At 42.1% G+C, this 14,301-nt stretch overlaps 5 protein-coding genes across 5 annotated transcripts; 2 read left to right on the top strand and 3 right to left on the bottom strand.

Moving 5' to 3' along the window:
- Window positions 1-65: 65 nt before the first annotated feature.
- PHALS_06119 (nuclear pore complex) lies at window positions 66-3,353 on the bottom strand (the record flags this gene model as incomplete). Its single annotated transcript, XM_024719351.1, has 4 exons — window positions 66-85; window positions 130-2,812; window positions 2,881-3,125; window positions 3,185-3,353. 4 exons carry the CDS (start codon window positions 3,351-3,353, stop codon window positions 66-68), a joined length of 3,117 nt encoding a protein of 1,038 aa, XP_024584658.1.
- An 884-nt stretch (window positions 3,354-4,237) lies between these two features.
- On the top strand, window positions 4,238-5,151 carry PHALS_06118 (rab-like protein 2a-like; the record flags this gene model as incomplete). The annotated part of the gene is made up of 6 exons (XM_024719350.1): window positions 4,238-4,303; window positions 4,370-4,450; window positions 4,506-4,584; window positions 4,651-4,730; window positions 4,782-4,904; window positions 4,966-5,151. 6 exons carry the CDS (start codon window positions 4,238-4,240, stop codon window positions 5,149-5,151), a joined length of 615 nt encoding a protein of 204 aa, XP_024584657.1.
- A 165-nt stretch (window positions 5,152-5,316) lies between these two features.
- On the bottom strand, window positions 5,317-7,497 carry PHALS_06117 (Nuclear pore complex component (sc Nup85); the record flags this gene model as incomplete). The annotated part of the gene is made up of 1 exon (XM_024719349.1): window positions 5,317-7,497. The coding sequence occupies one exon, from the start codon at window positions 7,495-7,497 to the stop codon at window positions 5,317-5,319; it is 2,181 nt and encodes a 726-aa protein (XP_024584656.1).
- Window positions 7,498-7,560: 63 nt separating this feature from the next.
- Window positions 7,561-8,746, top strand: PHALS_06116 (Mitochondrial fission ELM1-like; the record flags this gene model as incomplete). The annotated part of the gene is made up of 2 exons (XM_024719348.1): window positions 7,561-8,475; window positions 8,543-8,746. 2 exons carry the CDS (start codon window positions 7,561-7,563, stop codon window positions 8,744-8,746), a joined length of 1,119 nt encoding a protein of 372 aa, XP_024584655.1.
- Window positions 8,747-8,909: 163 nt separating this feature from the next.
- Window positions 8,910-10,235, bottom strand: PHALS_06115 (eukaryotic translation initiation factor 5; the record flags this gene model as incomplete). The annotated part of the gene is made up of 1 exon (XM_024719347.1): window positions 8,910-10,235. The coding sequence occupies one exon, from the start codon at window positions 10,233-10,235 to the stop codon at window positions 8,910-8,912; it is 1,326 nt and encodes a 441-aa protein (XP_024584654.1).
- Window positions 10,236-14,301: the final 4,066 nt, after the last annotated feature.

The following is a 14,301-nucleotide window of genomic DNA, read 5'->3' as shown; positions in this document are numbered from 1 at the left end:
CACTAAAGGCTGGAGGTTTTGGCTTTGATGTTGTATCAGGAGGATAGCCGCTGGAACTGGCAGCACTAAAGGCTGGAGGTTTTGGCTTTGATGTTGTGTCAGGGGGGTAGCCGCTTCCCCCTGTCGCACCAACAGCAGAAAGTTTTGACTTTGACGTTGTATCTGGAGGATATTGACTGCCACCTACAGCACTAAACACAGGAGGCTTTGGCTTTGATGTCGTATCAGGAGGATAGCCGCTAGGTGTATGAAAAAGTGGAGGTTTCGGCCTTGTTGTTGTGTCAGGGGGGTAATTGCTTCCACTTTCAGTACTTTCAGCTAAAACCTTCGCTTCTGTTGTACCATTTGGGGAAGACTCTTTTGCAAATTTTGGATCCAACGAGGATGAAGTAAATACAGTTGTATCACTTGAAAAATTGAATGCTGATCCGGCGTTAGGTTTGGCTTCGCCGGCTGTTTCGATACCAGCACTTGAATTTGCACCGAAAGAGATTGATGTGGACTTCGAGTTTTGGTCAACCGGAAAAGAAAACCCTTCTGAACCTATAGCTGTCGTGGCAGGTGCTATCTCCTTCGAAGACGCAGGGTTCGGGGTCTCACAAGCGCTGCATTTTAATAAATGAGGAGCATTATTCACCATACAGACCGCACATTTCCAACTTCCTTCTGTGGCTGTGTATTTTGAAAATACCGCAGCGATTTCTTCCTTCGACTTCATCTTAACAGGCTCTGCTTTCGGCGGAATAGATGGCTCTTCTGATTCACTGTCCTCAGCGCCAAAAAGCCAATTTACATACCAAGAGACAAAGTCGTCTTCGTAAATTTTTCCATCTCTACTCAGACTTTCCACAGTGCTGGCATGTTCTTCCTCGTCGTACGTAGAGCCCAACACTGCAAACAATTTAGGAAAAAGGGTTGAAGCAATAAAGTCAGCTCCGTCAGATGTAAGCGTTCGGAAAAGAGCTCTAGCAGTAGCTTCTTCTTCTTTGCGCTGCTCTTCTTCGTCACTCGATTCGCCATCGGAGCTCGCAAACTCGTTCTCGTCGTTTTGGCCGTACTCATGTGCGGTCGTTTTCTTGACCGACGAAGATTCGGTGTCGTTCACGGTATTTTGTGCGTCATCGGCCTTTACACCGAAGTTAAATGCAGATGTATCAGTGGCACCTGGAAAAGATGTCATGGTACTAAAAGTAAAGCCAGTACCAGATGACGTCGAACTATTCTGACCACTACAAGCTGTGGTTGTGGGCATATTCCCGAAAGAAAATTCAGTAGATTTGGCTTCAGGCCCGCCAAAAGAAAACGATAACGACTTCGAGTCTTTTTCAATCGATACAGGGAACGAAAACCCACCGGAGCCGATAGAACCCGCTGAAGTCACGCTCACTGACTTGGCAGGCGCCACAATTTTCGGTGCTGCAGGATTCGGGGTCTCACAAGCGCTGCACTTATTCTCATCAGGGCCGTTACTTACCATACAGACTGCGCATTTCCAGCTTCCTTCAGCGACCGTAAACTTAGAAAAGGCCGCTTCTATTTCTTCTTTGGACTTCATTTTAGTAGTCTCGGTCTTCAATGGTTCGCAAATACTTTTGTCTTCATCTGATTCATAATCTTCATCACCAAAAATCCAGTTTACGTACCACGAGACAAAATCATCTTCATAAATCTTTCCATCTTTTCTTAGATCATCCAGAGTAGCAGCGTGAACCTCCTCATCGTATGTGGAGCCCATCACTTTGAATAAATTTGGAAACTGCTCTGAAAGAATAAAGTTTGCTCCATCTAGTGCAATCGTGCGAAACTTGGTTCGAGCATTGTCCTCCTCTTCTTTACGCTCTTCGTCTGTGTCACTTGAATCTCCATCATAATCTGCAAACTCGTTCTCATCATTCTGGCCATACTCATTTGCCATCAATGTTTTCGAAGATACAGACTTCTCTTTCTTCACCTCTGCAGAAGCCGTCAAAAGAGTTCGTGTCGATTTCTTGTCGAAAGGCAATGCCCGCTTGACAAAGTCGACTTCGGATACTGTCGTATCCACAAATGCAAAATGAAGTAATAAGCCCTCAGTATTAGTACAAGCGATAATCGGTACGGGAGGATACGGGTCGCCATCGACAGAAACGGACACTGTGGAGTTTAAATTCAGAGCCAATCCCATCGGAAAAGATTCTTCATCCGCGCTATTATCCGGTAGACGTGCTTGGTACTTTTCCAATGGTTTCCATATTTGCCATTCGCTAGTCTCAGGATCTGATACAAGCAGCTCAATGTCTGCGCTTAATGAACAACCAATAAAAAACATTCGCCACTCGGACAGAAATAGGGAAAAATACTGATGTCGTCGTCCATCTACATCAAAGAATCCAACAATCTCATCAAGCTCAATACACTCGTCACGGTCATAAATGCACGCGAGAGCAATCGTTTTATCATTCTTGTCTTCATACTGATGGTACCCAGCCAGAATTAAGTTGTCTTCGGCCCAGTTAATATGGTGGACTTCAAAATCAAGCTCAGTACAGCATTCCGGTACTTGAATCAATCGTAAAAACTTTATAGACTCGAGAGTGTATATTGCAACGGTACCATTAACTAATCCAACGGCAATTTGCTGTCCAGATGGAGACCAGGCAATAGACGAAGCGTCAGTGTCCGTCTTAATCGCCTCTTGTGCACCATCCAGCGTACAAAGTACCACTTTCTTATCACATGTTAAAACCATCAATTGCTCACGTGTCGGATCGCTGCACCACGCAATCTCTTGCGCTTGCATGCTGGTAAATGTATGATAAGGTTTCACAGTTATCTAATAACAAAAACAAATTAGAAATGTTGTTGAATTAGCTACATAGGGATCAGAAAATGTCATCATACCGCTTCGACGATATGCGCAACTTCATAGAGTGCAACAGAATCTCCGTAAGCTACTGCAAGCATTAATTCGTCCGTAGAGAGCGCAATCCAATAAGCAATGGATGGCAGCACAACTTCTTTACTCACTGGCAGTTCGTGAATTTCTTCCAACGTGAGTTTCTGTCTGTGGTCGATTGCCTCCTGTCGTCGTTTAGTATAGTCAGTACAGGATTCTTCAAGCTCAATGTTCGTCGTCATAACGAAACCTGCAGCATGATTCGTCACTCATTGAAAATCGCGTACATTTATAGAGTATTGATCTTACCGTTTTTGGAAGCTACAAAGGTAAGACCATACGTATTGCCATGCTGCAGCAGCTGTGTCTTCTTGGATTTCACAGTAGAGAAACAGTCCGTATTTAATGGTGATGTGTACGCAACGCGCTGCCTTCCAGTGTTTAGCATGCGCACATGCTCCGTGTCCAGCTCCGCCATCGCAGTTGGGACGTTGAATTATGTATGCTACTTCACTTATACTTGTCATAGATACCTGTCAATTTAGCACCTGATTATAATAATAACATGTAGCTATATCGTTTTATGCAGTGTATTTGATAGAATTTGATTTTCTATTAAGCTCAGATCATAAATGATACTCTTGATAAAACCCAGCGAGTATGATATTATGGCATTTGATCTACAAGGCACTCACTTAAAATATCACTTTGCTTTTGTCACTAATGACAGAGTCACTGTACTTATGACAGCAAAGTTAATAGTTGAAAAGTGTACAAACAAGCAATGAAATACTTTGGAGAATTGCAAACGATAGTCTGCAGCTGCACAAAAATGACTTTCTTGAAAACCTTATTGTACTGCTTGTCACATTGACGGAAAGGTATAGTCTTTCCATCAGTCGTAGATGGTATACTCGCTTAGATACCTGTAGGGGTAAGCGTTTCAGTTGTGAACATAAAAGAAAAAAACTCCATAAGTATCAACTTCTTGCCTGCATCGTTGTGATGATCTAAAGTATAGTCAAAGTAATGGGAAGCGAACTGACCAAAGACAGCCAGTCGCACGATACAATCGGTAGACAAGGAATGATTCTAAATTGCAATTGAAATCTCTTTTCCTGATGAAAACTTGAATTGTGCAAGAAAGGAAATGAATTGATGTGTGGAAAGTAATTGCTACATTGTAAATTGTTCATTAACGACTTATGGTTCTCGTTACGAATCAGTCAAGTAACATTCTGCGTAAAATTATAGTGAGTATCATTTCTATTAGGCTCCTTAAAATAGCTGGTTGATTAACTCGAGAATTGTAGGAACGGCTGCTCAAGTTCCAATCTTAAAACGCAAAGAATCAAGACAAGAATGGCCACGAAAGAAAGTCACACTATGGATGGAATCGAGAATAGCTTAGGCGAACCTGATGTGAAAGTGGGTAGGCTGGTGACTTGAGCTCTATCAAAGCTGCCACTTCATTGTTCTTTACTTCATTATCAGATCATTCTACTCGGCGATTCGGCTGCAGGCAAGTCGAAATTAGTCGAACGCTTTATGATGAATGAATACGAACCACGTCAGGTCCGTTTGTATTTGGTGCTGTATTTAAATTAGTTTCTTAATGAGATCTGTTTAGCTATCGACATTTGCATTAACGCTATATCGGAAAGATGTAGAGGTGATTGGCGAAAATGGAAAGCGTATAGTGAAAGTAGGTGCGTGATGTACAGTGGTTGATAGTTTTAAATCTGTACTTATGTTTCTACGGTAATCAATCGTAGATCTATGGGATACAGCTGGACAAGAACGATTCTCGAGTATGCATCCATCGTTTTATTATGGAGCAACAGCATGCATCTTAGTACGTATCACATTCACCTTAAGATTGAGGTTTCTCAACCATGTTGTTCAGGTATTTGATGTTACGCGAAAAGTAACGTATCAAAACTTAGCGAATTGGTACAAGGAGCTTCGCGAGTACTGCGAAAACATTCCGTGCTTTCTAGTTGCTAACAAGATTGATGTCGATATGAACGTAAGTAGACAAATGTTCATGTTCTTGTTATCAAAAAAATATCCTTCTAATGATCGTGAAGGTGACGAGCAAAAAGTTTAAATTTGCTGAAACGCATGACCTTAACTTCAGCTTTGTCTCGGCTGCGGACGGTACAAATGTAGTCAAGGTATTTAATGAAGCTATTGAAGCTGCTTGGAAATTTAAACAGGAGGGTGGTGATTTTATGTCGGACGTACTTGACCTACTTGGAGGAAAATCACAATAGATTCTTTTACCAATTACTCTTCGACTATAAAATATTTAGACAGAGCTGTATCTTAGGTAGAGATGAACATCAAGCAGACAAAAGATTAGTCTCCTCACGTGAATCGCCAATTAACAATATGTTACGATCATAAGATTTGCAAGCGAACGACGTCTTGCCAGACGCCTATTCTTCCATCGGTGTACCTGATAAATCTGCTATCAAAAACTTGTTCTCAACACTCGGCGCCATAATTGCTTGACGCTTCAGAGTTTCTACTCCATAACCACTTACAGACGCTTCTTGCAACATTGCCTCGGCAAGATTTCGAGATATCAAAGTTTCAATGCGTTCTTTCAATTGTGTGTTCGAGCTCGAGTTGTAAAATTGTTGCCTGTCAAAGGAGCGGTCCAAACGCTGCAGGTAATCCAATAATGAGTACAAATGGCGCGATTGAAATACATTGGGAGACTCTTTGAGCAGACGTTCAGTGTGTTGCAAAAGTTGTGAGCATAGCGTCTTTGGTGCCTCAATCGAGTTAAATAACCAATTCAAACGCTTCGCGGCCTCAATGGACACAAACCGAAGTTTGTCTTTGAGAGCCACACGCTTTTCCTTATCGTTTGAAACCTCGTTCGTCTCCAGCTGTTGTCGTAATGCCTCGAGATCGTCCAGAACCAACTGAAATTCGCGATATTTTACCACCCACACTAACTTTTGAGGACGTACAAGATCAGTGTGTGACTCCATGAATTGCACCGCCTCGTGAAGAGGAGTGAGCGAATTACTATTGCTGCACTCTTGTAAAACATCATCACATAGAGCATCGACATCGTCTAGAAGGTTACCACGAAGCATCCAGTACATTGCAGACGCATAAGTCTTTTTAAGCTTGCACTCTTCTGCCCTCTGTCTTGATATTAAATTCTGTGTTTCAGCCAAAAATTTCTTACCATGGCAATATGCTAGAAGGCGTTCTGTCTTGTAGTCTGTTTGCAACGGCTCACGAGCTAATGCAGATCGAATCGCACTAGCACCAAATTGAGGACAGTACTCATAGTATCGCACAGCAAATTGCCACATACCACTACTTGCACCGATCTCCATTGCATAGTGAAGTAAAAATCGCTCTCGTAACGTGCAGCTGGCTTCCGGCACCACCTCGTCCGCTAGAATCACATTACGTCTCTGTAATAGATCAGTCAGATGTGCGGTCATCCATGAAAATCCAAGTGAGATCAGATCTTGCAATGCACTCTCGATATCGTATTTCATGATCGCTAAGATGATGCAATCAAAGTTGCCCATACTTGTAGTATCGCTGTGATAGGCTCGAAAACAATTGGCCATCAGAAACTCAAAACGGTGTGCAATTGTCTTTGGTTCGTTCAGAAAAAGTCTTGCCATCATCAGCTCATACCAAGTATTTGCATGACTCGTAAGCACGTCTTCCTTAGCTATTAGTATCTCTAAAAGTGTCTTGAATTCTACGTTTGACTTGATGTATCCATTTGTGTTGAGAAGGTAGTGGCACGCATCATTCCAGTATTTCCATTCTGCTGGTTCAAATGTTTCCATTCTTCCAATTCTTCCAGGCATTGTTACCAATAGTTTCTGGACTTCTTGGAACACTGTTGTAGTTGAAGTTTGAGTAAGAGACAAAGCGTCTCGAGCCACGAGAGACTTGTAGCTCGAATGTGAGGACAATAGACTCCAGGCACTCTCACCATCTCCAGCCATAACTAAAGACTTGATCGTACTCCAGAAGTCTGCATCTTGTTCCGGTTTTTCCTCCTTCTTCAGTCTTTCACTTTCGCTCAATACCTTCTCTAACAACGTACTACAATAATGTTCCTGTACCCACAGCGCTAGCTCATAAGCTAGTGTCTTATCTGCACCTCTCGCGCCTCCACGGAGCAGCAACAACTCACACAGGTGCCAAATTGCGAGTGAAACTTTCAGTAAATCTAAAAACGCTCTTTCCTCCTCAATATTCATCTCGAAATCTTCCTTTTTTGCCTCCAGACGGTCTTCTAGCGCGAAAATACACGTCTTAAGACCTTCACGGTATTCACGACTAGTATGTACGATATCCAATGCTCCCTGTTGTGATTCTTGCTGGGTTCGAGTAAAAATATCAAACGACGTAGCCACTAGCGTCCGTAATTCGCGTGGCATGGCGTCACCAAATTCGCGAAATTCAGGAGTCGAGGCGGCCACCCATTTGCGCGCACTTTTTCCCCATGCCGCGCCAGCAGTTGAGCGAAAAGCTGCAGCATCTGTGGCATGCTTATTAAAGAGCAATTCTTTCTCGACCACTGGTAGCTGGCGTGTTGATCGAAGGATTTCAAAGGCGCTGGAAGCCATCGCTATCAATGTTTAAATTAAAGCAAATAATTAGTTCTAATTAATATTTTAAATGATTCTCTTATGGTTCAGTTGATAGTGCTTTGTAATGGTGCAGCAGGAGCTGAAAAGCAGGCGCTGGCGCTAGGTGCGAGATTGCATAGGAAGCTACGAGATAAGAACGTTATGAATCTTTCAAGTGTGCAATGTGTGCGTATAACGTTAACACAGTCACTCCTGATCCCGCCATTACTGCAAGTTCTTGGCGCTAGACTCACTCGCAATCCATATTTTGGCTACATTCGGCAAGATCTTGAGCGATATTTTTCTGAACAAATAAAGACAAAAGATCTTAATGTTTTGATCGGTTGTGGAAGAAGCACAGTGGCGCTTAGTGCAGTATTGAAGCAGCTCGAGCCAACTAAGATATTTAATGTGCAGATCCAACATCCGCGTGTGTCACTTCAATGGTTTGACACTGTTGTGGCGCCCAAGCACGACTTTCCTCGAGGAGTTGGAAGGAAAGATCATGTGTTTCTAACTTCAGGCACTATACACGATATCACGCCAGAATTACTACGACAACAAAGTTGTGAATGGAAGGAAGAGTTGGATAAGAAGCTACAAGGACGACAAACGCGTGTGGTGTGGCTAGTAGGAGGACCCTGTCGTGGCTTCTTGTTTACAGAGCAAGATGCAAAAAAGATGGTAGAGGAATTTACTCAAGCTTTTCCACATTGTGACGATGTGGCTGTGCTCCTGACCTTTTCGCGTCGAACTCCTTTGACTGTGCAAAAAATTCTTCATCAAGAGCTCATTGCTAGATATCCTATGACTGGACAAGTGTTTGTGGTTCAAGGCACAGAACGTCAAAATCCATATTATGCGCTACTGGCCACAGCATCCTACATTGTGACCACACCAGACTCCATTTCCATGACAACGGAAGCAATTGCAGCGGGTAAGCCTGTCTTCACGATTGGAATGGAGATGTGCAAGGTGATGTCTACACTTTGCTTACATTTATTAGCGCTGTATGATTTAATCATACTATCATTTATCATAGGGCAAATTCTTACGGTTTCACCAGGCCCTTTTTGACTCCAGAGCCACCTCACCACTCACACCCAATGCAACAAGGCTTACGCTGCTTCGCGCTGGCCATGATGACACTTCTTCACGTGCATCCGTTGCTTTAGAGAATGAAATCTGTTCAATCGCAGATACCATCGCCTCGGCAATTTATCGACAAAGAAAAAATGCAATTTAAACACTCAGCACTAAGATGAACATACGAATGTATTAGTTCGATTAAGCAGATGCATGAATGCAAACATGCGGTCGTCAAAAACTCGTCATGGTGTCAAAGTTTAAAAAAGAAGAAATGCAAATGCTGCACAGCAGCGTTCAAGTCAAGAAATCACCTGCTTACCTCAATCACTTTCGTCCTCGCTCTCTTCTTCTTCGGCGTTTTCGAGCCACTCGATAAACGGCTGTAGCAAGTTCTTCAACTTCGCCGCAAGTTCATCAGTAACTTCCCAGTGAGCATACTCTTTCCGAACTCCATTTGTGGCCCATGAAACAAGACAATCCTCTTCCAGAAGATCTTCATCATACAGAATTTTCAACAAAATCGGATAAGAATTCAAGAGCTTCGGATGTTTCACAGCACAGAAATGCTCCACAAGCGCAAGCAATTGGTATTGAGAGTGTTGGCCATCAATGATTTTCTCCAGCACAGGTGCATACTTGACCGCCTGATTATCCACTAGCATTTGATCAGTAAAAGCAGAACGGAAGAAGATAACAAGTCGGTCTGTCACTGGCAAAGCTGAATACGTTTGCTGACGACACAATTCGTCGAAAATTTCAGAAGTCGAGTGATTCTCAGATAAAAAACGTTTCAAGTTCGAGATTGTCGAATCCAAAGCATTTTCATCGTCAACGTGAAGATTGTCTAGCGTTGCAACCACCTCTTCCGCTGCAACAGCTTCCATTGCAGCAGTAGCAGCCGCTTCAATTGACTCAGCTTCAGCAGCTCGAGCTGCGACTGCTTCAGCAGACAAATCGGTATGCCAGACCACTTCATCTTCATCATCGGATCCAGATGCCCCCTTGTCGGAGCTCTTTTCTTTGTGATGCTTCTTCTTCTTGTCCTTCTGATGTTTCTCCTTCTTGTCTTTCTTCTCCTTCTTCTCCTTCTTCTTCTCCTTCGTAGCTGACTCATCTTCAGGCTCATTGCGTGACACCTTCTTCTCCTTCTTCTCTTTCTTCTTGTCCTTTTTCGTCTTGCCGTCCTTGCTGCTACGTTTAGCAGCAGTGTGTTCCTTGAAAATGAACGTCGTGAGCTTGTGATTCATGTCAACAGGCTCCACAGCACCACAAGCGTAGCATTTGTGAAAAATTAGTTGACCCTTAAACTTATACTTGGTCTCGGGAAGACGACACCCAGGACACAAAACAAAGCCTTCAATGTACTTGGACAAATGTTGTTGCATCTGACCAGCCTCAAAGGCACCATTCACAATAGCACGATCGGTCTTTTCATCATATTTAGACTGAGCACCTAGTTCACAGCCAAAAAACTTGCACACTTCAGCAGTTGAACGATGAAGCGACGTTGCAATGTCCGCACAGTTAACAACCAGCGTTTTGATACCATTTCCACGTCCTTCAATCTTTGCTTGAAGTCGCGGCATCTTGTAACGATACTCAGGGTCGTCTACTGACTGTGTTCCAGCAATATTCATCATGGACATCGTGAAAGTTTGACTTAACTACAAAAAAGCGTCAATTGATGTATCGTGAACAAAATCACGTTGAGCGAATGAAAATGATGCAAAAGAATGGTGACAGAGGGGATCCGGGGGATGCTGCACAGCTTCCTGTTTCTTTCGTTTCCAGGTTAACGCACTACTCAAATCAATGGGGGCGCACGGAATTTGCAAACGCATGCACTGTATGCAGTCGTAACAGAAGAAGGAGTTAAGGCTGGAAAGAGTTGGTAAAAGGGGGACGAGTTGTCGACGCTTGCGGGCCAACGGTGTCGAATCGGAAACTGAAACAGCTCACCCTTCTCCCGAAGAAAAACCAACGGCAATGCTACGTGAGTGGATGAAATTAGCCATTGGAAGGCAGAGAAGTGGACAAAAACGGCAAGAAGCTTTCATACTGAAGTCAAGGTTTTTTTATCTGCTCGATTTTTATTCGTGCATATAAGAAGTTTCTTGGATGGGATTTGTTACTCATTTAAACCAATCGAATTTTGTAAGAAAAATGACAAGGAAAGAATAGAATTTCTTAAAAAATGTTCACGATAATAGAGAAATGGACTTTAAAATTCAATTGTAGTTTGATATTTTTTTAATTGTATAGACTTTCGATGACTCTCTCTAAGGCTCTAGCGTTTATAGCTGTGCGTACGTACAAGGGGAAAATACACTAAGCTAACAGCATTGCCGATGTGACAGAGAATATATTTATTGATTGCGAAGAAATTGTATGATTTGTCATGTCAATAATTTGTCATGTATGAGGTCACTGATCCTGCCATTATGGCACATCCAACATCTGCTCAGATGTGATACGTTTACGGTTGTCCTTATGAGGCTAATAAGGTTAATCTGTGAACGAAACTTTGTCTACGTCCAAGTGTTGAGCCACTCAACTTCCCAGATTTGTGAGTTTGGTTCATCATTACTAGAGTCTTCCTAAATGGAGTAAGAATTCGGTAAAATTATAAGTGAGAAAAGATCTTCTTAGACGATGAGAATGTCTTCAACACTTGACACCCACTGCCCTTTATCAGTAGTGAATGATGCCAACATGTTACGATACTCACCTTCAGGATGTTCGACCTCTGTAAGAACATCAGCTCGCAAACAACAAAAAAAGAAGCGACAATAGAATTTTCATTAGTTATCACGTTGAAGTGAGCAAGAAGCAATACGCATGTAATAAAGACCTTGATGTAACTCTGGCTCGTGACTGGCTGTGCTAGAGTCGTGCCACTCCATATTTAGCTGATAGTTTTGTCAAGAGAATTCTTGCTGTCACTAAAGACAATTAAGGTCAATATATCGATCATTGTTCATACATGCAGTGTTTTTGGATGTTGTAACGATGGCTCCTTTTGTAATGTAAATGCACTTAGCTCCTACCTTTCCATGCCTTATGATGTTTCCCACAATATGGACTAGCCAAGTTCTCATCTCAAAATGCAGATATCAATTTGAATGTCATTTGCTCCAATACTCGCTTCGTGCTGCCCCCATGAACTTGGTTGCTGAGGCTATGTCTCAGCTATCAAAATAGCTACCAAGCAGAATGCTCTGTTGTAAAACTTCCATTTGAACGGTATAGTAAAGATTGAAACGCCGAAAAAACACTGTGTTTGCTACAAATTGTTAGCACTCAAATGCTTCTCAAGAGTGATCGCTAGGCTGCAGACTTCACATGAACACCCTCGCAAACAGTTTCCAAGATTCACCTTGGCATATCCCAAATAGCGCACACTTATTCGTCAAGCTGAATGGTGTTGAGCATAGTTAGCGTGTTGTGTGGATTGCAGACCTTTGACGACACTGGGATCAAGTTACAAGTGTTATATCAAAATATTGAGGAGCTACTATTAAATACAAGAGTATTTGGCAAGCAACCGTAGCACACTTGTCTGTGGAAGGTGAGTAGATAACACTTTCAAAGACATTACGAGAAGATGTGCGGTTGCGTTTCCCTCGTCGTGAAATGAGTGCGAAGATTCATGAAGTGATTGTGACTGAAAAGGATGAAAAGTTGGCGATCAGCATTGCAGTGAATCACAGATATACCCTTAGAGCTCTTAGCTCAGTCATGTATAGTGGAGGCTATCAAGTTCCAGTCTATTTCAAAAGCAACTGATAAGATTTTCATACGAAGGCAATGTTAACGTCTTAGCTTTGTGGGGCACGTGATCTTGTCGAGGATGCAAGCTGAGGTATGGTCTCAAACTGTTACGTCGCTACGACAAATAGTGTGTTATTTCATCATGGTCGTCGAAGCTTCGCGAACGAGTTATCAAGTTTGTAAGGGCCTTTGAATATGCTTATCAGAGCAGCCACGCGCAATTGCTAGCAGGAAGACTTTCAGCTCAACAAGATAATCTTCATACTTTTTAATAAAGTATATATGTTAATCGATCTTCTGCTCGTTGTTGTCTTGACTACGGATTAACTAAACAAAAATGCCAGTAATTCCTCTAATGAAAAACTTTGTTCCTTTTATAATAGCCGTGGACAGTGTATGACTTTTTGGCTGTGCAATTGAAATGCTGATCCAACGGATACCCCATTTCGAATACTACATGGTTGATAAAGATATGCCACCACAGGTTTGTTGTTCTGCTTGTTGGGCTGTAAACTTTATGTCAAATGTGGTTAGCACATCTCTTTAGACTTATACTTCTCCAAATTAGGAGCTAGAAAAAATGCATTGCTAGCAGCGGAGGAGTCAACAGGCAAAGTCGCAGATGACGAGAAAAGAACATCATCGGGAATACGACGGATTTACTCGGGATCATGTGATATAAGGAATTGATGATATAAAAGAGGGGTCATTGGCGATACACTCTTTGAATTGTGCAGAATCCGTTGAGGTTTGACGCATCAATCGAATTTGATGGCAAGCACGCACTCTGAAATATTCGAAAGTAATAACTTCGACTCATGTATCCTCGCATAGATTTCTCGAAACTCAGAATGTTACCGCTTGGTAAGAGTCGTGTTGACGACACTGGTGATAGAAGAAACGTTTCTTAGACAATATACATGCTTGGTGGATTTGAAAGTGCATCAATGTCATTTTCTTCTGAACAGATTGACAGAAGAAATCAAATACCATAAAAGGATGGTTTTTATTTGCAATCGCTTTAAAGTGAAGATTTTGAGTAAAAATATCGCAACGAGCACTTTCGAAAGAAAAAAAGGTGAATCACATTTATCTCGATGTGTTGGCTATTGACTTCGCCCTTTTTAGAAGATACAACTCTATTTCAGAGCATAGCTGCCCTTTTACATGAGGAAGGCTTACATATTCATTGATCTGCCAAAAATGCTTGCTCTTCAATAACCCCCTCTAGAGTGGATTGTTTCTCTCGAGCATCGGACACAACAGTACGGCATATCTTAATTCAGATTCGTATTTCTTACTCCCAAACACTACATTTGAAGCAGCCAGCCTCCAAATATTGCATCATCTGGGACACGAGATTCTAACACGTAAGTGATTTCGATGCACGCACCAGCAGCACAAACTATTTAATGCAAATATTTGCTCGACTATGTAGGTTGCTGCACTTTCCAATGAAAGTTGCTGCATCAAGTTAAATGATAAGCAATAATATGCAGCAGGCAGCATCTCATGAATATAAAAATATCTAGTAACTGATACTAATGTAGTATTCTGATGAATTTAGCGTAGTAAAAGTCGCTCAGAATCTGTGTACGAGTGGTATATTGCACCAATACAGGGATTATTTTATAATTCGGGGCTGCCGTAACTTTGCGCTTTGAGGAAGCGTAAATTAGGTCATCGACCTTTCGTTCTATACTTAGAACAAGTACGAGTCTAGCGGATCGCAATCCGCTTACTCCAAGAGCAATTATTGCCTTTACTTAACTCTTCTGTTGAAAATTCAAAACTGACTTTTATTTATTTTTATCTGCGGCAAAGCACCTAATTATAAATGTTCCTATATATAGTAAAATCTAAATACATGAGCTTCTTGTTTGGGTGCAGTCACACCATGCCCATCTCGTGTGAACACACCCCTAATACCAGGGTACGTGT

This window comes from Plasmopara halstedii (assembly GCF_900000015.1).
Source record: "Plasmopara halstedii genome assembly, contig: Scaffold_2956, whole genome shotgun sequence".
Lineage (NCBI taxonomy): Eukaryota > Oomycota > Peronosporomycetes > Peronosporales > Peronosporaceae > Plasmopara > Plasmopara halstedii.
The sequence above is the reverse complement of the archived record's forward strand: the minus strand, read 5'-3'. Positions and strand labels throughout refer to the sequence as shown.